Genomic DNA, 26,359 nt, shown 5'->3' with positions numbered 1-26,359 from the left:
ACAAGAACACACAGCAATTTCACATAACAGTATTACCTACTCATAACGGAAGAGCACTCTGTACAAATAAATTAAGTAAATTATTGAAATTTTTCAGATATATTTAAAAGCAAACTATACTATCAGATATATTTAAAAACAAAAAGTACGTAGGTAATTATAACAAAATAAATCCATTTATTATGAGCATACTGCACGTTCTACCAATATTTCTGTAGGACACTTTTTAGCTAGAGTAACTCTCACACTGTGGGGTACATATATGAAAAGATAATATCAGTTCAATATTTATTCCATGATTTGTCACATAATCTATAATACATTTCATCAATAGAGCGATGCAAAATAATAAGAATACATGTAATAAATAATTTTATCACATTCAGTGTTTGACTTAACTCTTAAAACTAATGTAAAATGGAACTTAAATCTCGCGTTAACAAAGAATATAACTAACATAATCCTCAAAACTAAATTCACTATATGAAATTAGTAAATCAGCATTTAATATAAGTATTTTAAAATTCATGATTACTAAAAACTTATTACTAGCATTTAACATTAGCAAGTACTCAAAGCTTACCAATTAATCGGATTTGTAAGAGATCTTAGTGTTGTATAAATTATTTATAAATCCGTCTCATTTTAAAGTTTCGCAAGTACACCATTTATCATATTACAAATGACGTGGTGCAAGAAGCGGTGCGGCGCAGGGAGGCACGGCTCAATGAGGCAGCTGTTGCACACAAAACTACTACTACTACAACATTATGTACTCCCAGAAGTGACGTATAAAAGTGATTCCACCGCTTTCTTCCCGCTTCCATTGGTGCATCGCCCGCTGCTCCATTTCCAAACGTTTCGTAAACGTTGCTATGCTGTTGTACGCATCTATGTTGTATATACCTACACCGCTACCGCCATCCCTCGGCGCTGCCGATTTCGTGCACGCAGCATACGAATAAAATTTCTGAAATCTATACTCCATTAGGTTTTTTTACATGAAGTAATAAAAGTTGTAATTACTAAATAAAACATCAATATCAATTTAAGTTATAATACCAAAAAGGCTGGATGTGTTTAGTATTATCAATATAAACTAGTTGAAACACACCTACAGCAGAGTATGTTGAACTCAACATACAACTGCATGTATGAAATATATTTTTCAGGCTTTTGAAGTTTAAACAACCCAAATAATGGAGCACAGATGATGCTGGATACATTTTCATTGTCCCGTAAAAAGCTGAATCGTTGATGAAAAGTGATATTGACAAACAACATAGGTAATATTTCCATATTTGGAAAAAAGCTCCAGTTTTTTAATAGAGACTTAATTAAAAATTCTAAAATATATATAAATAATCGTCCTCGCAGCAGTTGTTTAATTTTAATTCTGACTGCTCTAAATATTTTGTTTAATGAAAAATTAGATAAATTGTCCATGTTAATGATGAGAAGTCATTGTCTCAGTTGATTGCCTTCCAGCACTAGATCTAAGTTCACGGCGAGGGCATGTTGTAGTTTCTTCTGACGATTTACGATATTTCTTTTTATTTCCTTTACGACTGCTATCGCTACTAGTCATATCTGCAGCAATATTGGTGTCATCTACGGCGTCACGAGTATCGATTTCAGCCCGATTGTTACTGCTGTCGCTTAATACGGGTTGTTCATGACTTGTTTGAACACTAGGGTCATCTTGAAATTGATTGGATAGTTTTGATTGTGAACTTTCTTCTCTGTCTAGATTGCAAGATGAAGGTGGAGAATTATCTGTAGTTGTCAAATTTTTAAGACTGCCATCAAAATCACTGACCGTTTTCATACCAGTTTTAATAACTGTGGATGGCGCGATTAAATCTTCTAGATCCATTTCTCCCGTATGACTATGTGGATCTAGATGCTTATCGACGTTAGATTTCTTTTCAGAACTTTCTTTCACTTTTTTTGAAGGATTTGTTTCATTTGTTTGCATTGCTAAATTCTCTGGTTCACATATTTCTTCATGACTTCTCTTGTGAGGTGTAATAGCTGAAGCATCTTCTGAAGATAAAGTTCTGGCAATATATTCAGAAGAACTTTTGCTTAATTTCTCGTATGCATCTTTTTCACTTTCTTTCGCTTTCTTAGCTTCAGCAGAACTTACCAAGCTAGCACTTAGGGCACCAGATGCCATTTGTTCCAATAACATTTTACTAATATCAATATCCTTTTTATCTCCCTTCAGAAGCTTTTCTTGAACAGCTGCAAATTCTGGAGGTACATGTGCCCTCAAGGATTCAAACGGTGTTTTTTTCTTGTCCACTTTAGAAAGATCTGTTGCTGCTGCTTCGTGACCATCATTTTCGCGGACTTTTTTCTCGGCTCGCAGTAAAGATTCATAATTCAATGATTGCTTTGACAGAGATTCCAATAAATACGGATCTGGTGGCAACAGTATTTGAGGTAATTGACTTGATTGTTGACGATCGGAAACTTTTTGTTGACGAGAACTTGAAGAATTGGTAACTACAGTTGATGATCTGGGCGCAGTAGTTTTAGAAGCAACACGATTTGTGGTATGGCTACTATGTAATGTAGCAGCGCTCGAACTTGCAGCCAAATTATTGCTCAGAAGGCCTAACGCGTCATATGCTGACGACATTCCAGAATGCATACCAAATGGATTTAGGCCTCCCAACCCTAACTGCGGGTAAAGCATATTTGGGTTCGGGAACACAAATGGGAATTGTGAGTTTTGAGATTTTGAACTTGAGGAGCTAGCATTTTCAGAAGCTTTCCGAGCCTTTGTTTTGTCTCCAGAATTACTCGCCCCACTCAAAGAGTTCATATCCAGTGACGAAAAACCAGGTAGACTTAAACCCGCCAAATTTGCAAAAATATTCCCTCCAGCAATGTTTCCCAATAAATTTGGCATACTGCTGAATGAATTTAAAAGTGGATTGTTCTTAGTATCGAAGCTGCTTAAGCTTGATAGAAGTTTAGGATCAAAAGTGTTCAACAGTTTTGGATCAAAACCTGTTAAATTGGACAAAGACGCTGCCAATGTTTTTGGGTCAAATGCACTTAAACTTGAAAGACTGGCTAACAAAGCAGGATTTAATCCAGCTAAGTTTTGGTTTAGGTGTGAATTTGAAGACAAAACATTAGCTGATGAACTATCAAGTGTTGGAGGGCGACCTTTTTTACGCTCTCCTACACTACTGGTAGAGGGCATAGGAGAATGTCGTTGACTTCGAACATCTTGGGGTAGTTTAACATGTTCTTTGATACCTTCCGTCCATTTCGAATCAATGTCATACATTGGGTTGTCTGCTATCCACTGTGCCAATTGCTTTAATTGAGGTGCCTTATGGCCAACAATTCTCTTTCCTGTAACTCTGTGTACTACTGGCACATGTTCGTCGGGCGCAAGGCGCGGTGTCAATCCTCGGCGACGATTTTCCAAGCTGGCTTGTTCTGCTAACCATTTATTTACTTTAACCTCATGGGAGTAAGACTTCATTGTTACAGAAGAAGGTGGTTTTTGTCCTTTAGTACTCTGTTCCAAAGATTGTTGTAAAAATGACGATAATTCTTTAGTAGAAGATTGTGAGGAAGGAACATTAGTTACAGTCACAGAAAAAGGTTTTTGGACTGAAGATGTTGACGAAGATGTCGGAGGCGCAGCAGGTGTGACTGTAACGTCAGGCAATATGGGGGTAGCTCTATTACGAGATGATTCGGATGTAAAGGTACTGGACGAACTTTGCCCCTTTGCAGCAGACAGTCCAAGAACAATTTCATCAAGTTTCTTGCGTTTCTTTTCTTTTCCAATTATTTGTTCTGGAGCAGGCTGAAAAATAATGAATTGTTACAACAAACAAGATCTTGTATTTTTGTAAATGCAAAAGTTGTGATAGATGTTTATCACTCAATCACTATTTATACTAAATGGATTACTATGAAAATTGGTACACAGGATTAATCTGGAATAGCACAAAGGGAATTATTTATACCGCAATTTCATCGATACGAGAGGGGTAGTACAATTAGTGTAACGTAACGTTTTAATTTACAAACTTAAAGCTCTACGCCATTAACTAGCCTATTGCGTATGCCCGCATGCCTTTGTGTCTATGGGAGACCACGTCAGTATATTTTTATTGTGATTATCGACTCAATATAGAGCAGGCAGACTGTATAAATGGGGCCATAGTCAAAGACACTCACGACATTTTTCCTTTTCATGAGCCTGGTGAGCGTGTCATCGAGCCTGCTGCGGGCGGGCGCGGCGGGCGGCGCGGGCGGCGAGCGGCGCGCCAGCGAGAAATCGTGCGCCTCGCTCAGGTCCAGCGGCGCCGACAGGTCGACGGGTGCGGGTGCGGCGGGCGCGGGCGCAGGTGCGGGTGCGGGTGACGGGCGCTGGTGCGCGGGCGGCGGCGCGGGCGTGCCGCGGCGGGAGCCCGAGTCGCTGGACGCGTCGCCCGGCGACGACAGCAGCGCGTGCAGCTTGGCGCGCTCCGTCTCCACGTCGATGGCGATGTGCCGCTTGTGACGACGCTCCTCGCCCTCCGTGCGCTCGCTCGCCTGCTAAACGACGAACAACGCGTTACTCGAATTATCTAACAACTCAGCGACCATGAATATGTCAAATTTTGTTGTAAAGTGGCATTTGGAGCAACCACTGCAGATAACAAGTGAAGCCTGGCGTAATTCCATTTTTTTATTTATTAGAAGCGAGTGAGGTCTATAAAAAACTGGAACATATAGATGGATGAATGGATGGATGGATGTATATATCTATGCACAAATATGTATATTTATTATATGATTAACACAAAATTGTACGTACGTAACGTTGTACTGTTGATGTATAATGGCGGAAATGCTAAGTCGGTTAACTACCAGGTTATAGCAATAAACCAGTGCTTTGCTCATCTCAGTCGTGGGTAAAGAAATTCGCTGAACTATGACCTTTTTGAATTGCTGCGGCCCACACCTGCTTAGTATTAGTTTTAAGTTTTTTTTTCTTTATTGTTGTTACTTATGTGTTAATAGGCTTGTGTACGTTGAGTTGTTCAAATAAATCATTCATTCATTCATAATTCCAACTAATATTAAAAATGCGAAAGTAAGTTTGTTTGTTACATCTTCACGCATTATATACTCAACCAATCTTCTTGAAATTTCGCATATATGTATATAAATTAAGAGTTTGGAGAAGGGTTAAACTGTTCCTAAGGGATTTTATTTATTTTTAGTTTAGAAAACTTGACAGTAAAAAAAAACAGGCTTATCAGTAACTTGCGACCAGTCTCGGCTTCACACGGGTGTAATATGTTGTACGTATAAACCTTTGTCTTGAAAACTATCTAATATATTTAAAATTAAAAAACCCGCGTCAAAACACGTCGCGTAGTTTTAAAATTTTTGTGTGCACACAAAGGACAGATGGAGGGAAGCGACTTTATTTTATACTAAGTAATGATTAGCTCACCTCGACAACGGGCTGGGGCGCGGCGCTGGGCCACTCGCGGTTCTGGACGGCGTGCGCGATGTGGTGCAGCCGCGTCTCCAGCGCGCGCTCCGAGAACCACTGCTCGGGCGACATCGAGCCTGCGAGTAACAACTTTCATTTTACACGTTGCAACTTAAAAGGAATTACTCGCTTACTGCTGAATGTAGACAGACTAAACGATATAAAGAAGCGCTTTTATGTTTAATTCATTTGAGAGTTTAAATAGTACAAACGCCGAACTACTAAGTCTTTTACTAAGACTATCTATATGGGGTTTCCAGTTTAATTTAGAATCTATAGTTAGCCCTAGAAATTTTATTGAATCAACTTCTTTCAACACATGGCCTTGATATTGTATTTTATAATTTTCCGTATCAAGCGGTCTTTGACTAAAATGCATTATATTGGTTTTGTCAAGATTTATCTTTAAATTATTAATATCAACCCATTCAATTATGGATGTTAAAGTTGCATTAATATCTAATTGATAAATATTTACATAGTTACATTTTATTGTTACCGTGCTATCGTCCGCAAATAAAGTCATATTATGTTTGGTAGTGTTTGGAAGATCGTTAATATAGATTATGAAAAGAAGGGGCCCAAGCACACTACCTTGTGGAACACCATATAATACAGATCGTTCAGTTGATAGGTAATGTTGTTCCGATTTTGTTTTAGGATTGAATTTTGAAATTTCTGTTAACTGTTTAGGATTAGATAAATATGATTTTATTAAATTTAACACATTACCCCTAATTCCGTACGCTTCTAGCTTGTCTAATAGTATGTCATGTTGAACATAGTCAAAAGCTTGTGTCATATCACAATATATAGAGCATATGGGTTTTCTGATGTTAACTTCAGTTAATACAATTTTCAAAAAATCATAGATGGCCATATTTATATTTTTATTACGACGAAACCCCTTTTGTTCATTACACAATTTTTTTTATCTTCAAAATAGACGTTTAATTGGTTGGAAAAATGTTTTTCATACACCTTTGAAAATGACACTAATCTCGCACTGTTCTACGCCGAAACTTAAATCTTACAGTTTTTGTAATAGGCAATTTAATAAGCTGAGCAGTGTGATCTGACAGACCGAAATCTAACACTTCCGTTATACAATTCTTTTTGAAATTATGAGCTTAGGGCACACAGTGAGGAACAAAAGATATCACTCTTCTCCTGTATTGCTAATACGCATTTTTTCGACGACCACCACACCCGCCCACTACCTGGATGGTCATGGGTTCGACTCCCAGCGCGGGAAAATATTTGTGACCGTGATCACAAATATTTGTCTGTGGTTCTGGGTGAGTTGTGTTCGTTTGTGTTTGTGTCCATCGGAGCCGCGAGATAAGCTTAGAGCTTAGGGTAGGCAGGTGAGTGTAGTCCATTTACTTATGTCTCTTTCTTGTATGAGCCAACAAAAGATATGACAATGTCTATTCTGTCTACGGTAACGGATATTAAGCTGTGATGTTGGGTTGTGGTGTTAATCTAATATTTTACAGTCAGCACTCTGTGAGGGGTACCGCATTGTATATCAGTAAATACCTTCAACTCTTCCTAGTTTAGCCAGATTTTCCAATTCCGATAGGGCGTCGGTATCATCTTCGTTATCTTTATCGCAAGCGTTAGATGTTCGCTTACTGCGCCTAAGCGACATTCTTGTTTCTCCTGTATTCTCTTCGGCGTTTTCGTCATCGTCCATAGTCACTTTTTGGGCATCAGTTTTTCCTTTGTGACTACTATACCATTTATTAGCACAATCGGCAAAAGGTAATTTGGGATCGCAAAATAGTTTGTTGTATGTGTCGCCAAGCCCATGCCTAAAAAACAAAAACAATATATCATAAATCGAGATTGTATTGGAATTAAATTTTCTGCTCCTAAAGTATAAATCGAAGCAGTCTGTGCGAACCTTAGCTATTCACCAGAACTACCGCCCAAAGGGGCAATAGCAATACTAACGCTCCATTGGTACATATTTATACTCTAAGAGCGTCTGTCCGTTTGTACAAGTTTCTTCAATTTTACTATCAACTTATTCATGTTTTTAATTCGAATCCAAAAATATCTCCCTTTTTGGATACACTGTACCTATATATATGTACTTGAACAAAATACTAGCTGCACCCAGAGGCTTTGCTCCTGTGGGATAATAAAAGTATCATACATTCTACTCTAGGTTATAACTACAGCAAGAATCAAATATGCCTACATACATCATAACCATAATTCTTTCGCATGTATAATTTTATCTCGCATTTAAATAAATTAATTAGTATCATGTATGAATTTTCTAATAACACTATAAACCGAATACTTACTTGCAAACTCCTAAAACTAACAGCTTATCATGTCGCGCAGGTTGCCACCAAGGTGGAGTATCAGGAGACCTTTCACATAAAGCCAAGCGGGCGTCTAAGGCTGGATGTGGTGCCACTTCTTCACGTAGCACTCTTAAAAGATCGATTCTAAAAAATAGCAAAGGATGATACAGAGAGTGACCATGTAAAGTATATTGTCACATAACCCCAGAATGTTAACCCTAAAATAGTATGTTTTTTTTTATTGGATAATGGATTTCACTTTTAATATTGAACCTCTGATTTCAAGGACAACACAACCTGTGTTCATACAAACATCCTGAACATTAAATTAAAATTTGAATTTACACATTTCATTTCATTATACATTGCATTCGACTTTAGATTTAAAAAAAAACTGGTCAAGTCTGACTTGAACTTGTGTTGATCGCGTTGTCGGTCTGTCAAAGCCTATACTTTTTATCGTGGGAAACTATTTTATTTCTTAATTTACTCCCCGAAAATTACTTATACTTATTCGAAAAAAGTATTTGCTATGCACATCAGTGTTTGGGTTAGGATTACACCATCTGTCCAAATTTAACCAGATTTGGTCCAGTAGATCCATAGCAAATTGGCTGTGACAGACATACAGGCGGTGGTCCAATAAGGGTTTTGTTATTTTTTAGGACAAAGTAAAAAAAAGTAATAAATTAAACCAACCTTTCTAAAGTGGCAATAGCCCTTTCTTCACCTATAGGCTCAGCTTTTAAGTCTGCTCTGGTGGGTAGTTCTGCCTCTCCCACAGACAGCCCACATTGACGTTTACACATCGCCATAAATGCTTTGAGGTAATCAGTCAGAGCATCATCACTCTTGGAATCCAATCGCGCCAACGTTCTGAATCGGCTCCAACGTAAACTCTTGGTAGCTGGGTCAAACTCTACGCCATATGACGCGACTGTACGTCGGAACGCTTCTTCGTCAGCACGCGTCCATCGCCATTGGGCAATTTCATCCCGTGCAAGCTGATCCATGCGCTCTCGCCGCTCCATCTTCTGAATGAAAGTCAAACTTAATAAACCTTCAAATTTTTCAAAAAGATTTAACAAAAAAACTGTGCTTAGGACCACACCGACCACACACAAAATAAATTTCGTCAAGGTCGTTCGCGACTACTCAGTAAAAACAAAATAACAATACTGTTCCCATGAAAGAAGAATATAAAAATTATATTCTCTTTTATATAGCATATCGATCGCGGGATAGGTGACCAAAATTATGTGTGATAACAGCGCACCTTAGCTCTCTGCTGCATCTTGAGTTCCTCGCGTTTATAGTTGCGCTGATAGGCGGTGATCAGTCGACGTAAGCGCGTGTTGAGGTCCTGTAAGTTAGAACAAATTGTTTATACACCATAAATTTTTAATTATGCCAAAAAATAAAATGAGGCTATTACTCATAATATGTGCATAGTCAAAATATACAAAAATCTAAATTAAAATTTATCCAAAAAATCTATAATAATTGGTTATAGTACTATATTATTACTATTGCTTATAATAATAATGTGCCACCTGACTACTATGCTTCATAGTAAAGCTCAACTTCAGTGCAACGGTTCACACAAAGTCAATTTTCATTGATAAATTCTGGCAATTATTTTTTGCCTATGCCAGGGTCACTGCACGCGAGAGCGAGAGAACACGATAAACTATGTATTGGAATTATTAGTTTCAAACTACGTCCATAAATTCATTGATATTTTGGGATAAACCCAAACTTCAATAACTTTGGTGATAAATAATATTAAATTTTGATTACTCATATGCTCATATTAAAGACCCTATTAATATAGGGTCTTTAGTATTAAGCCTTAATTTTTTTGCATTTTTAAATTTTTATGGGGTATATAGTTGTTGAGGGATTAGGAGGGTTTATCCGATCCAAGTATAATTGTATATGTATTTTTTTTACATAGTCTTCTCTGTTCATGTTGTACGTTATCACTTGTAACTTGCCTGCTACTGTATGTATACATGTCCTCTCAACCTATCGCAGGATGACGCCAATGTACATGTATATTTGTTGAAATAATTTTAATGGCTTGACTTATTTTCGCCCAATAAAGTTATGTCTTATTTCTCTTATTCCGTTATCCTTGTAGCTTGGTGTCGTATAGGCACTATGTATATATCACTCGAAAGAACGATTCTCAACTCGGGTATTTAACGCCCTCGACTACGTCTCGGGCTTAACATGTCACCCTTGTAAAAATACATTACTTGCCTCGGTGAACAATGTACTATTATTGGATAGTATACAAAATGTAGTCACAATTTACAAAGGAATTTGGTTGCCACAATTTTCTTTTTAGCAAATTGTGTATAATATAGCATGAGTCTAGCTAGTAGATACCTGCATAGAGGGCCAAGGCCCACCGCCGCCGGGCTCGTCGTCGGCACGCGGCGACGCGGCCGGCGACGTGGCGCCCGCGCCGCTCGACACGTCGTCCGTGCAGTCCTCGTCCCCTACCACACTGCCCCGCACTTTTCTCTCTTCACTCCTAAAACACCATGACCACTTATTAATATCATTATACCATAATAATAATAACTATGATTGTACGAAACATTTACGGTTTAGGAAAATTGGCTAATTAAAGTTTGGCCATATTGGCGATTCCATTTTTCAAAGTTACAAGTATATACGTATTGCAGTTAAAACTACCACAACGGGAATAGGCATAAATTTTTCAATGATTTCGGGTAGATTGATGTGCATCAATCTACACGAAATCACTGTTGTTCTACCTTGAACGACATTAATAGCAAAGTACGAAATACCTTAACCACAGTTTGAGCCCTAATTTCTGAGTCTAATAGCACCCAAGCTTCCCAAAGTTTGAAATTCCCAAAAGTAATTATGTAATTTACATTGTGTTACATTCTCAAAGACAATAGTTTAAAATATCAAAGTGGTGAAATCAGAAATTCTTTTTATGATGCTTGGCATATTTTAAAGCTAATTTTTGTCATATATTTAATGACCGCATAATTTTACTTTGAACTCGAGATTGTAGTTAAAATGTGTCAATTCAATGAGTTATTGATATTCTAAATAGTGGATACATTAAATGGTTGACTTATTAAGGTTTTGATCGAGTCAGGTGTCGATGTAATGAAATTATATTTTTTGGAAGGTGTCGTTCTCAGCTTGAGGGGTTGTTCTCACTCCAAAATCTGGTATGAGTAACATAAACACTCACTTGATATCTGTACATTCTGCATCGTCTGGCGGACCCAACTTATCAACAAAACAAAGTTGTGGATCTGTACGCATCGCTAAATAGTTCTCGTATCCATGTATATAGGTCCCGACTAATAGAGATACATCGCATTCTGTATCCCACCAGAGTCTTGGCGGCGTACTGTCCACACCACGAGGCACCCTCATACCCAAGGAACTGTAGCAATAAAAACATTCGTTATTAAGAATAATATCCTCACCGTCTATAGTTCGATTAATAAAAAGTTTCGATATTAATACCTTGCATGAACTCCATTTTCGATTTGAGTGGCATAGTCCCCTATTACTTCGTGCTTGATATAATACATCATACGAACTCTCAACAGAACTCTGAAAAGAAATATAGTATCTTCAGTACAAGATTCCTGACGCCATGATCGAACTCTGTCGGATATCATGATGACTGTGATTCCAGACAGTTCCACGAAAGACGCGCGAAATATACATATAACAGTTATATATTTCAGCACTAGATTGCACAGGCTAGGCCACTAGTCCTTCAAACCTACCATGGGGTTTGAACGCGATGACAGTTATATCCTCTAGTAGTCCTTATAAAATTACATAATTATTTGACAGCTCTCTAACAAAATAATTGATTAACACCGGACATGGCCTGGTTTTGTTATTTTTCCTTACTTGTAATTATTAATATTCTAAGTGATTTAAATAAATATGATTATTACGAAACTTTGAAGATACCCTTTAAGAATTATAATACTGTAAGAATTTTACTTACTTATTGGCATGTCTAAATAAATGTTTTTTGTAACTACTTTCTAGATACGCCTCACAATCGTACTTTTCAATTGAACTCCAATGATTTACATCTTCCCACTTTTGGGTGTCACTTAGTTTTGGCACATCTTTTGGTTTGTTTTTTTTCTTAGCATTTCTTCCGCGAGGCACGGGGTTATGTAGGCCGCTATGATTTCTAGAAATTGTGACTTCTCCGTTTTCACATGGTTCAATAAGATCCCAAATAAAATTTCTTATCTTTTCATCGCCTTTGTAGTGTCGCAAGCAGTATAGTACCTTAAAAATATTTTAATTTGTAACAAATTCGAAACATTAACATATTTTTTTAAACATAAGTATAACTTTATTATCAGATGTGCTTAATTGAACTCAATGAAAGTCTGGAACTTTCTCGGTATTAGCATGGCAAGTCATCATAACGTTAGTATATCTAATCTAGATCTTGTTCACTCTTTTTTTTCATAAAATCTCTCAACTCAATTATTCCATGCTTCGCCGGCACCCTAAAACGAGATCTGGAGTATACAGCGTCCTCAAATTTAGGTCACATTCGGAAATGCAAATCATAAAAAGAAATGTTGAATCTTGATTAATGTAAACTGAATTACTTGTACTTTGATCATTAATTAGATTAAACATGTAAAAAAGAATCGGCATGCATTACAAGAAAGCAATATACTCACTATAACACGTGCACAATCTTCTATGACAGGTATAGTCCATCCTTTTCTAAACTGATTCTTGTCAACTATTTCATCCCAACGAGCCCATCTGCACATAAAATCTTTAAATTAATTAATCCATACTAATATTGTAAAAATATAGTATTTGTAAGTTTGTATGTATGGGGTAATCTGCGAAAATATTGCACTCATTCAAAAAAATTTTCTCAAATCTGTAGAATGGAATGTCAGGACGGCCATAGGGTATATTTTAATCGGTTTTTATCAAGGACTTGTTATGGTAACTGAAATAAGTCGGCGAAAAACGGTCGATAATAAGTTTTCCGTTCGAATGCTGCTTTGTCGGTGAGAAATACATCAATAGTTTGTATGGGAAAAATGTAGACCGGCATCACTCCCAGAGAATCTTGGCTTCAATTACATTTTTATACCTCAACAGAAAATGTTCATCAACTTTTGTTAGGGTGTAATTTCTATATTTCCTATAGTTGAACCATAATGGTTGAGTTAAACTGGGACTGCATCAGGTGTTCCAGATCTTCGATTTATATACTTCAACAGATAATTGTCATCAGACTGAAAAATTTTTGTTAAGTCGTAATTTCTATATTTCCTATAGTTTAGCTGGACCATCATGGGTCTACTACATCATGTGTCCTGATGATGATCCTCGATTTGTATACCTTAACAGAAAATGCTCATTAGGCTGAACTACTTTTATTAATGCGCCATTTCTATATTTCCTATAGTTTAGCTGGACCATCATTGTTCTTCATCTAGTGTTCCGGCTTTCAAAATAGTTTATACCCTATATTTTGCCCAGGCTTAATAGATATATACCAAAAAGGTTTCATTCGAATCCGTCCAGTACTTTCGGAGATTTACGATCAAACATACAGACAAAAAATTCAAAAAATGTTTTTTGCTTTCTCTTATTCTTTTTAAGTGTCTCTCTACCCATTTCAGTCAAAAATACTAAATGTACAGGCAACCATTTTTATTGTTTCATTATATGTTATAGATAATTTTTTTTTCTTTTTAAAGCATTTGAATTTAATGCATGGTTGGAAATGCGTCGAAGGTACTTTCGACTATACTATCGAGCGAAATACCTACAATTAATAATATTTTTTATTAGGGTACCGATGTCAAAATTAAATATCAAGTAAAGAATTTGTTCTAGGGCTCAATTTACAAAGAATCGAATCATGACATACAATAGATTACATATAAACCTGCTACGATATGGTCATGCTAGGATACGAAACAATAAACGGTGCGAGACAGAATTCCAGACGTAGCATTGGAGGCAGAGAAGACTTGAAATTAGATTAAATTAAAATGTCAAACAGGTAGAGTTCTTAAAGAATATTATAACTAACATCTAGATTACAACATTTTTTTTACAATGTACCAGAAGGATATGGGACGGAAAAATGAAGGACACGGGACGAGTACGTACGGGACGGGAGATGGAGCGAAAGTCGAAAAGGACAAATTTCCTTTTCCTGAAGATTATATTTTTAAATTACTGTTTGTGGTGTCTGTGTATTTTTAAATTATTTTTTGTTGTTTGTGTGTGCATACTAGATAGTGTAAGATGCGACGCGTACGATACTAATGAAAGGCATTACACATTTAGAATTTTGTATTAGACGTAACTTTTTGTGAGATCATGACCTTAGTACAAGAGGTAAGAGTAGTGAAGTAACACATTGATTCTCGTACTTACCCAAATGTAAGTAATCCTCTCTCAATTTTAAAACACTCTGAACGTGTCCATGATCCATATACCACCTCTTCGTCAACCGGAACACCTTCATGTCGAGGAATATAGTCATCACTAGCATATCGTCTACCTTTTCTCCCTAATTTCTCTTTCTTTCGTTTGCTACGTAGACTTATACCTGAAATTAATTAGTACGTAGTATGATTACGTGTTACAAATATAGTATAGCAATTGCAATTATTCATAAAACTTGTATGATTTGTTTCTTATTACATCTAATTATTCAACTATGCTTACCTTCTTCATCTTCCTCAGAATCTGGTGTTACTTCCATATCTGACATTTCCATCGGTCCATCATCATGTCCATATCTTTTTATGCTTGTTCGTTTTCTAGGCTCTGTAACAATTAGGTCTTCATCTTCTTTCTTTTCAGTTGTGTCTATTTCTGCTTTTTTCGCCCATTTATTCCAAAAGTCGGGGTCTCGAATATCAATGTCAGATCTCTGATCTGTGGCTGCAAAACTGGCCTTAGAAAATGTCGATCCTTTTTCAGATTCCATTTGAATTACTTGTGTCCTGCGTGCTAAAATCATTTCAATATCTTCTTCACAAAACTTATCACCTGCATTATCCTCGTCCATTACCGCTCCATAAGCACCCTTCTTCAACAAATCTTCTATTTCCTTTTTTGATAACTGTTTTAAGCCAGTCTCTTTTCCCTGTGTTGTATTCATACTTTGTAATATTGCTTTGTCTAATCCTAACTTTAGTGATGCTTTGTCAAACATTTCCCTTTCGTAGGTATTGCGACAGATAAGCCTGTATATTTTTACCATTTTCTGTTGTCCAATCCGATGACAACGGGCTTGTGCTTGCAAATCATTTTGGGGATTCCAATCACTGTCGTAAATTATAACTGTGTCTGCTGCAGTCAAATTAATACCTAATCCACCAGCTTTTGTACAAAGTAAAAACACGAATCTATCCGAATCTGGTTTGGAAAATCTATCAATAGCTTCTTGCCTCAAATTTCCTCGAATGCGTCCATCAATTCTTTCAAAAGGATATTTTCGATATAGTAAATAATCTTCTAATATATCCAGACATCTAACCATCTGACTGAATATTAATACTCTATGCCCACCTGCCTTCAATTTGGGCAATAATTTGTCAACTAAAACCATTTTTCCAGACGATTGTATAAGAGCTTTGTAATATGCTTCTTTATCTTCACCATAAGTTTGTTTATAATCAAACTGTATTTGGTCTTCAGCTCCGTTTAATAAATAGGGATGAATACAACACTTTCGAAGTTCCATCATGGTGTTCATCAAATTGGGTATGTTAGCAGCAGAGGCTGTTCCTTTCTGCAAAAAGCTGAAGTTTCTCTCTAATATTGCTCTGTAATACTTCTTTTGAATATTAGTTAATTCTACTTCAATGATAGTTTCTTCCTTAGGCGCCAAAGTCTTTTCAACATCTTCTTTTAATCTTCTTAACATCATGGGTTTTAATAGAGCTTGTAATTTTAATACTTCAGATTCTGTTTTTAGCTGACCAAATTCATTCAAGAAAGCATCACTGCTAGAAAACTGAGATGGTTCCAAGAAATTTAATAGTGAAAATAATTCATTTACATTATTTTGTAATGGTGTTCCCGATAACAAAACTCTATGTTCTAAATGTAGTTGTCTTAAACCTTCTAACAATTTACAATTCCTATTTTTAAGTCTATGAGCCTCATCAATGACACAAATTCGCCAGTTAAAGGATTTAAGTTCTTGAAAATCTGTAACGATTATTTCAAACGTCGTAATCAAAACATTAAATTTAGTAATTTCTTTAATGGGTTCGCCACCTTCATTTTTGTAATAAAATTCATATTCCTGTATCATGCTCTTACTTTGCTGAGAACCATGGTATACAATAACATTCATTTCAGTCCAACCTTCAAATTCCCGTTGCCAATTCGGAATTGTTGACAATGGAGCAATAATAAGAAATGGGCCTCTAATACCATATTCCCAAACAGAATTAACAAAAGTTAAACTTTGAATAGTTTTACCAAGACCCATTTCGTCGGCTAAAATACAGTTGCGATTATTATGCCATGAGAATAGCAGCCAATTAAGACCTTCAAGTTGATATGGTCTCAATGTATTGCCTCCTTTATACAGAGGGGATTCTTTTAACTGCACCCAATGATCAGCGGATGGCCGTTTTTTAAACTTCCATTTATCCTTTGGTGGAAGTTCGCTAAATATTCTATATTGTTTTATTTTATCAACATCAATATCTTCTTCTAATTCCCACGTACTATCTTCATATTGCAGGCTTTTCCATTTAACCAAATAATGTTTTACAACTGTGTTATTAGCAGGATCTTGATTTTCAGACAAATCTAAAATTCTTTCAACTTCTATGTAGTCGGGATTAAATGGTTCATCATCCAAAAGTTCAAAAATGTTCATTTGTTGAGCTTGTTTCTGTTTGAAACGTTTGATTTTAGAAAATATTCGTTTATCTCCTTTATACAATTCTTCTTCAGTCTTCCATTCGCAGTGCAAATAAGAAAAATTTCTATATTTGACATAGTATTCTTCAACATCAACTATAACAGGCTTTTTGTTTTTAGTGTCAGTAATTTGTCTTTCTCCATCTTCAGCTTCACATGGGGTTTTTTGTTCATCTGAATTTTCTGTGATACCTTGCTCATCTTTCACTTCTGGTGATGATATGGGTTTATCATCACTGGATTCTTGAGGAGGTATATCTGATGTTGGTATTGATGATGGCAGTTGAGTTTTGTTATTATCAGACACTGTCGAAACTGTTTCGTCATTTTCAGGTTTACTTACTTCAGCGGGTGGCTCATATTTAAACTCTCTTTTACCCATTCGGCTTGCCAATACATGCTGGACTATCATTGAATCTTCTTCGGTGGTATTTACATACATATAGTTTGGTGTTAGTTTAGGTGTACCTTCAGCCCTAACAATTTCTTTGGTTTCCATAGTGATATCCTCAACCTTACATTCTTTTTCCATTTTAGGAGCAGTCATAGGGAATTCGTCATCTGATAAACGTAACATGACATCGTCTGTGTATTTTTTTCGTTGAGTGTTTCTTGCCGAACGTCTTTTTAGGCTATCATCAGCCTCTGGCGGCGGCGAAGGTGGTGGTGTTGCCATCATGTCATCAGGTTCACCATCAGAATCTGGTACTAAACCACCACGTCTTTTCTTGCGTCCTCCTGGAGTTCTTTTTAACGAAGATTTTCTACCACTTCCGCAAATTGATGAACGTTTTCTTGAAGTACGCTTCTTTTGACTTACTGATTCAATCTCGTCATCTTTCTCACATTCTCTCTTAGCTTCAGCTTCCTCTAATAATTCTTTAATAGGTATTTTGGATACAGGAATATCATCAAAGTCAGTTACATTAGAATCATCTAGAGATGCCAATTCTGAAGTAGCTGTACTCTTTGGCAGCTCATGAGGATGAATTGCTGTTGTTTCGCTAGAATTATCAATGTTACTTTTTTCAAGTAAATCATAAGTGGTTGTTGTGTCAGCCAGTACTTCTGATAATTCTTTTTTCGTATTTCTTTTTCTCTTAGGTGCATTGGGATCTTTTGGTTCACGCTTTTTTCTTTCCTTAATAGGTTTATCTCCTGGTTGCTTAGGTGTCTTCGGTTCTTTAGGCGTTCGAGGCTTTCTTTCTTTATTTTTTCGAGGACCCCTTGGTTTCTTTACTTTTCCACATCCTAATTCATCTACCGAAAGCGCACTGCTATCTAAATTTGTTAAATCTTCACTCATTTCTAGATCCAGTTCAGAATTACTAAGCAAACCCGTTCCAGCTGTAACACAATCTTCAGAGACTGGTAATTGATCTAAAGACGCTGCAGCAGTATTTTTATCTTTCTTTGCCCGAGGTTTTCTGGGTTTAGCGGGCCCTTTTCCTCTCCCACGTCCTGTAGTACTAGTTACTTGAGGACTTTCAACCATTTTAGACCCATATAAAGGGTTCTGTAAAATACAATTCGGCCCACCATTACATTTCTCATTTGTTTCATGTTGTTGTATAAGAGCCAGTCGTTCTTGCAGACATCTGACTTTTTCCTGATTTTCATTAGATGGAGGCAAACAGTATATTTCTTGTATTTGTTGTTGCAATCCCATTCGCTCTTGATGATGAGAAGTGTGATAAATTCCAGGTATACTAGGATGAGTCATAGGATTTGCGCTCATCATTATCATATTGGGATTATGTGGTATGTTATGGGGCATATTAGGTATTGTCTGCATACTAGGTCCCAAATTGGGATGTATACTTGGAACATTTATTTGCATACCCACAGGTACACTCGGTATATTAGTATTTGCATTCGTTGATACCATTGGCAATGTACTAGGATTATTGGGCATCGAAGTTTGTTGTATGTTAGGAACAGAGTTCAAATTAACTTGTTGATTGTGTCCTGACATTGAAGATGACACAGTATTAGTAATTCCCCCATGCGGCAACGTGTGGTTTGTTTGCCCAGCAGGAAGACTCAGTGGTCCAGAATTAGTTCCACTCGGAAAGCTAGTAGGAACATTATTAGATGCAATGTTCGACGATGGTATACTTGCAGGAATATTTACATTACTTGGAACATTGTGCGGTAATGTATTTTGCAAACTTGGTGGAACATTTGGAATACTATTGCCTTGATAGCCCTGGTTTCTATTATTGTTAAGAGTTGTTAGAGTTTCGTACTGCGGTCCTGGGTTAGAAATTGATGCAACGGCATGGGTGGGTGGCGGGGGTGGCGGTAGATGCATTTGGTTAGGTGCAAGGTCACTACCCACATTTACACCACTTTTCGCAGATGTAGAAGGAGTAACTATATTTGTTCCTAGTGTTTCGTTATTGCATTTTCTGTTTGGGATATCTGTTGTTTGTTGGGTAATATCTTTAATTTGGTCTTCAACATTTTTTTCCACATTTTTTTCTTCTTTAACTTCACTTTCAGTTTCATTGGATTCAACTTCAGTTGGAATAATGGAAGTATTCGAATGAACAATGTTTGAAGGGGGAACAGTTGACACAGTTGGCGGCATGTTATCTTTTGATACTGAATCAACTGAACCAGTAGGTAAAAACATGTGAGAAGTCGGAATTTCGGAAGATTTCCGTTCATGTTCCATATCACTTGTTTCTGAATTTTTTGGATCAGCAACAGAAAGTGGGATATTTTTTACCAATTCTGTTTTTAAAGTCGCGGTTGTGTTTATAGGTTCTTTACTTGATTGATCACTGGTTTCTGTTGATGTCGATGAATTAATAGATGCAGGAATTTTATTCTGAGACCATTGTGAAGGTGAAGAAACAACATGACCAACCGCTGGTGACGAGGGATTCCTTTGGTACGGATATTCTGTTCCCGAAGGCAAAACCATTTGTTCCAAAGCTTGCAATGTATTTTGCGAAGAAAAGGCCCCTGTGGGAGGTCCTGATGACACAGGGGATTGCACTAAATTTCGAGTGGCTGCATGTGGCGATGCAGTAGGTCCTTTTACAGGTGACATAACTGGCCTCGGTGATAACTGGGGAGGTTGCTGTGGTCTTGGGGACATTTGTGCCCTAGGTGACATCTGAGGGGATAATTGTGGAAATGGTGGACGATACTGAGGACTCCCGGTTTCAATGCCACTTGGTTTTACTGGATTGTATTGGTTTGTGACATTTACGTCCAAAGGATGTTGAACTTGATGAGGTTGATAGTTCATGGGTACGGCATGGTGGGGAGATACATAAGGCATATTGGCCGGATGTGCAGGCGACACAGATGATGGTGGGCCTGGCGCTTGACGCGAAACGTGATGCAGTGGCGGAGCCCCAGCATGATGAAGATGGACATTTGGGTGGTTTTGTATACCTCCAGAATGACTGGGTATACTTTGATGCGGCTGGTGTTGTGATAACGTAGCATGACTCTGTTGTCCGTGCGGAATCCCATATTGGTGAGGATTAACATCCATCTGTTGATGATAGGTAGGATGCTGACTTATTCTTGATGCAGTAGGTGGATGCATTTGCGTATAATTTGGATAGTTCTGAAAGAAACACAAGTTTATTTTTGGTTATTCGGTTATCATACACGAAACAATACTCAGTGACAGACTTGTGGTCACGCACAGATTGTAAAAGTCAATGAAGGGCTAGAAACTGGAGATTAATTTCATAGCCATAGCTATAGGTTTCTTAATGAGTTTCGCAACTTATAGCACTGTCTACCCCGTAAGGGATAAAGACGTGATACTGTATCTTTATTTGAAAAAAATACCTGTTGCTGTCCATAAATTTGCTGTGATGTTGGTTGTGAAAAATGGGGTTGTCTTGGCAAATAAGATCCATTTTGCGCTTGGAGGCCTCCTAGACTTGAAGCCTGTAAAGTGAAATCCTATATTTAGTAAATAGGTAAAAATTGAATACATTTTAGATATTGGGACTTGGCGACTTTTTATTGATATTGCATACCTGTTGAGGAGAATATTGATGAATCTTTTGTTGATGTTCATAAGAATGTCTGTATCCAGGAGTTATTGGAGCATATCTATTGGCTCCTGGCGCTCCAGACCACACACCCATGTCCCCAATGCCTAAAACAAATCACAAACATAAAAACGGGAAACCTGAAATATAACTATTCTTTTTGGGCAGTTGTGTAAAGTAATAATATCACTTTATTTAACGCTATTAAAAAATAGAACTCACCTGATTGTTCAGACATGCTGTACATGGGATCAGGTCCAGGATGGTATCCAGGATATGAATGAGATGGGTGCACATGATGTGATGGATGAAGAGGAGCATGGGGTGGTTGCGGTAATCGTGGACGCGGAGGATAATTGCCGTAATCATGATATTCTGATGCCGGGGGGCCTGTAGGCGGTGGCACAGGCTGTGCACTACTCGATATTCCGGTAGAAGTTCCCCCGCCAAATGGCGCCAGTTTCTGAATAGAACTATCCTGTGCTACGTTGCTCTGTGGATATGGTTGTCTGAAACTGTTTTTTTTTTATAAACAAAATATACAATTGAAAAACAAAAACAAAATGTATTCTGATCTAATAAAGCTGAAATGTTGATGATTACCCTTGATGGCAGGCCACACTACGAGCTGGCGGGTGAAGTAATTTGGTTTACACCGAAATGCTGCATCTTTTCACTTTTTCCATAACTAAGTTAACACCATGAACAATGTGAGGTCAAAGATCTCTCGGAAAAGGATCTATGGCATCATCAAAACAGTATCGATAGTTATCGTACGCGGTGTGGAACGATGCTCGCCCCCATAGCTTGATTTTCCTCTCATTAGCTGTTGGTGCAGCTTACGCTTTAGTAGCCATACTATCCATACCTATAAATAAGATATTATAAAAACATTTACCTGTTATCTGTATTATCTTTATTGTCAACAGCTACACCAGATGCAGAGCTACCAGCAAAGCTGTCTGTTCCACCGAGATCCGTGAGTCCTTCCAACATACCGCTTCCATCATCACCAAATAAATTATATGAGTCCATCACTCTTTGGAGTGAATAAAAATTATTTTGCGTTGAACAAACCAACTACTGATTGGTAGGCCCATTTTATATCGTAAATTATTTCTGAAAGTGAGCAATAAAAATAATCATAAACTAAGTAATAATCAATTCACATCACACACATGCTATTCCGTCCGAAAGTCGGTCCGACGTGCTTTCACAGCTAAACTGATTTAGAAATTTGAAATAAATATAGTTAATGACCAGGGGTAATTAATTTATTATTAATTCTACCATGGATGGAGCTACAGACAACAGCTTGTGTTAAATATATACTAATTGTAGACACGAGTTATTTCGTTTAGACCTTCATGGTTTAGTTAGTGCAACAGTCAATATTTATCTGGTGCAATTCAAGGAATAAGTAAAAATATATATTCCTCTAATAGCTCCTCAAGTTAGGTAGTCTGAGTAGGAATGGTGATGGAAATTTGATTCCTCTATATGTCGTATAGAATCGCGGCATGTTGATTTCTATGTACGGTGCGATTGGTCAACCCCATATGAATGCAAGTGATACCTCAAGGATTATATCTGTTTCCTACATTTGATATAATTATTATAATTATGCAAATTGAATATTGCTAAATCACAATAAAAATAAGTCCAAACAGTTGATAATGTAACACATAACACAGGGTTTTGGAAAACTCGACAGTACATCAGAACCAAAGCCACTAATAAGAGGTTTTAGTATTAAATAATGAATTAAACAATTATTTTGCCAAAACAAAAACTGCATATAATAAGACTACATTCATACATAATACAGCAATACAAAGTATAATTTCCTGGATAAAAGACACAGGCAAAGAATTACAGGTCTCAAGATCTTGATTGTAGATCGTGCTTGTTAACTAAGGGGAAAAGCTATACGCTTATGAAATAGCAACATACAGCGAAATAACTTTTCCCTTACAGTTAAACAGCAAAATATCCCAACAATAATATATGTAGTAAGTAGATATGCTGAAAAAAAAGTTTACTGCAAAACATATATTTTTTTAATTACAATTTATTAATTAATATATATATATATATTTTAGTATGTTCCATCCCACTGCTGGGCAAAGATTTTCCTCAAGTCTTTCCAAGACGTTCAATTCGATGCCAAATCCAAATAATAAAATCCTTTATTATCTCTTGTTGTGCCTTTTAATTTTCATAAATAAGAAAATGGAGATGATAGCACTAGTGTATGGATTGGCCCATTCATCAATTATTGACGTAATAGAAAGCAATGTTAACATGCCTTTTTATTGAAATGCAACTACAAATATGCAAATATTATCAACTATGTACGTAATAATTAATATGCAATGTGTGAAGAAGTTAATTTTTGTGCCTGTTTCAATAAAAAGTAATGTCAATAGTTAAATAGCAGATTACAGAAATGAAATAGAACCGTAGAACGTCACATTTAGATTCCAATACCTCAACAAAACTTTCTTAAAATTAGTTATGTACCTAACATATTGGAAGAATGAGGTTTTGACAAATTGAATGAACAAGATAAAATTGAGATACACTTTTTACAATATCTTATTTATTTTGCACTTCTATACTCAAAAATAACTACAAATAAAAAACAGCATCATTATATAATCATAATCTATTATATATATGATTTACTATACTATACATTACTGAGTGACTGACAGACAACATCAGCCGAAACTGCTAAGCGTGGGAATCTGGAATTTGACATATAGGTTCCCTGGAGAGTGAGCCCTAAGAGAGAATTTTTGGAAATTCCACCCCGAAGGGGGTGAAAACCTTTTATATAAAAGTTCTACACCATTGAAGTTAGTGACTTGAAAATTTGTTTTTAGTTGTTGAAAACGTTTTTCAGATTTTTCTGAAAATCAACCCTCAACCACTTCAAAAGGGGGGTGAAAGATTGTATGGGACTTAATACAATTTCAAACTGAAAATTGGTAAACACACTCTTTATAGTAAATAACTTGAAATGTTAGGAAGAAGAAAATATAATAATGCACTTTATCTATAATTTGAAAATTCCATCTCTAGGGGAATGATGTAGGGGTGGAAATTTATATGGGACGGCACAAGTTACGAAAAATACGAAATTGAAGCGTATATGTTTACCAGTCTTACAGAATACGCGACAAAAAATTAACTGAGATTTTGATATGATATTCACGAGGGCAAAAGCTAGTAATAAATATAAAACAAAAGCCGAATAAAACAAAAACTGAACAAACTTAACAACAAACCAAACCAAATTTAGTGTAAAATTACCAAAAACCTGTAGTGTGAGTTGAAACAAAGGACTATGTGAAATAGTGAAACAGGTGTCCACAGCTAATTCCCTTTAACATTCCCTGGCCAACTAACCATTGTAGCATCTTCAGTAATTACTAATTACTAAAATTACAAAGAAAACATATCACTAATTACTAATTAGAGGTACCTATGTTTTCTTTATAGTTTTAAGCAAGTGAAACATATTCAAAACTATGATTTACTTAAAATAAATAATTTGGCTATCCAGTATTTAGTTATTCCAGTACAAGCACTAGGGATGAGGTTAACCAACATATGACCCAAGTGTGGCTGTAATATAGTATTGTCCATATGTGGCATTCCAATCAAAAAGGTACCACTAGGCAGATTCTAGTTTCAGTGATATTTGAGATTTTGTGATTTTAATTGATTTTAATGCAACATGCAAAGGGCAACATTTTATTTATTTCATACAATAAACATCTCAAAATCATGTACACAATGTGAGAAAATTGCAATTATATGTTTAGTGAAAAGGGACCACTCTATAAATTGTGGGATTGGGATTGAATTAAAGAATGACTAGCTTTCACCCACTTTTGTATCTGATAGCATTGCCATAATAACTAATAACTAGTTGATTTTATAGATAATAAACAAATACCCTATTATAGTAAATAATAATCTATGTAATTGACATGAGATCTCTAGCTATTACAATTTAAACTTTTAACATCTGTTTCCCAACAGATAGAATTTTATAATGGTGAACAGTATATTTTTTTTACAACAAATGTAAACAATTATTTTTATTTCATATGTTCAACCAACTATTTACTATCTGAATACAGCCAACTGAATGCCACCCACCACAGATGTTCTTAACATTCTGTTGTTGATTTTCAGCCAGAAATTGATCTTAATATTTTTGTATGTAATGAGGAGTGAAAAATGGCTATGGGGGGGAAGAGTCTGGACATGACACATTTATATTTGAATCCCTGACTCTCCAGTAGGCCCTTGATTTCAGTGACTTTCCCTAACCACCCTGAAATTCTCAGATTTTCCAATAAGTAAACCATAATATAGGTATATAGGATTATTTCAACCGCTACAATTTTAGTTTTAGTAATTTAATCAATACTTTTTCTTAACTACATGGATGAGGTCCTTCAGACAAAGTTATGATTTAATACCAAAATAAATATAAATATCTTTGCATACCTAGTAGGTAGCTAGTTCTTTATAAATAGCTTTGAAATAAATTATAATTGAATATGTACATTAACTATTACTTATTTGTACATTAGATTATGTTTTAACCAGTTTTTTAGCCACTTTGGAAATGTGACAAAATTAGGTACCTATTATTAGGTACATGCCTACCAAATTTCTACCTACTAAATCACTTTTTAAATTACGGAGCATATTTTTTACCAGTTTTTTAGCCACTTTGGAAATGTGACAAACATAGGTACCTATTCTTAGGTACATGCCTACTAAATTTCTACCTACTAAACCACTTTTTGAATTACGGAGCATATTTTTTCAATTTCTTGGAAATGTAACAAAATTAGGTATTATAGGTAGATGCCTAACAAATTTCTACCTACTAAACCACTTTTTAAATTACGGAGCATATTTTTTTCAATTTCATTGAAGTCATTACTTACATTCACAATTACAGTGGTCAAATCAAAATATAGGTACCTATCTGAGCATCCCTTGAATAAAATGGAAAGTAGGTAACAATGGTACCATCTAGGTATCTAGAATCCGCAAACCGATTATGTAGGTACCTAGCTTGACAATAAATTAAGACACGGACAAAACGGCTTACATACCATCAACACCAAATATATTTTGCTAAATATAAACACGATATAACGATTAAATACAATAAAAAATATTTAAATTTGTATTCAATACTCACTATAAACGCCACACAACAAGGCTGATCACAAAATGGATACCATACTCAAGAAATAAGTTCCAAATTCTTAGTAAAAGACAAAGGACAACGAGCGAAAAAATAATAAGGTAACGATGCAGTACATATATTAATTATTCTCCGTCGATAATAATAGACTGAGATTCTACACTTTTATGGACGAACTAATACACCGCTTCAAATAACACTCGGTACGCCATTAGTCTCCGTCCATTTTGTTCACTCACAAACCAAACTAACCAAACCAAAGGTAGGATCT

General features: G+C 36.1%; 1 protein-coding gene across 3 annotated transcripts; it reads right to left on the bottom strand.

The window, feature by feature from the left end:
* Positions 1-276: 276 nt before the first annotated feature.
* kis (kismet) lies at positions 277-26,359 on the bottom strand. 3 transcript variants are annotated; one of them, XM_053748866.1, is made up of 19 exons: positions 26,083-26,359; positions 21,745-21,965; positions 21,069-21,361; positions 20,832-20,953; positions 20,638-20,739; positions 14,599-20,407; positions 14,305-14,479; positions 12,573-12,660; positions 11,870-12,165; positions 11,371-11,460; positions 11,090-11,287; positions 10,240-10,387; positions 9,122-9,208; positions 8,545-8,879; positions 7,843-7,989; positions 7,067-7,341; positions 5,483-5,601; positions 4,216-4,575; positions 277-3,838 (listed from the first exon to the last, which is right to left on the bottom strand). In XM_053748866.1, exons 2-19 carry the CDS (start codon positions 21,879-21,881, stop codon positions 1,448-1,450), a joined length of 11,172 nt encoding a protein of 3,723 aa, XP_053604841.1. In that variant the 5' UTR covers positions 21,882-21,965; positions 26,083-26,359; the 3' UTR covers positions 277-1,447. The 3 variants fall into 3 exon arrangements, with proteins under 3 accessions (XP_053604841.1, XP_053604856.1, XP_053604849.1); XM_053748881.1 differs by having other exon boundaries at positions 4,216-4,572; XM_053748874.1 differs by having other exon boundaries at positions 8,545-8,876.

Source organism: Plodia interpunctella, chromosome 1 (assembly GCF_027563975.2).
Source record: "Plodia interpunctella isolate USDA-ARS_2022_Savannah chromosome 1, ilPloInte3.2, whole genome shotgun sequence".
NCBI lineage: Eukaryota > Metazoa > Arthropoda > Insecta > Lepidoptera > Pyralidae > Plodia > Plodia interpunctella.
The sequence above is the reverse complement of the archived record's forward strand: the minus strand, read 5'-3'. Positions and strand labels throughout refer to the sequence as shown.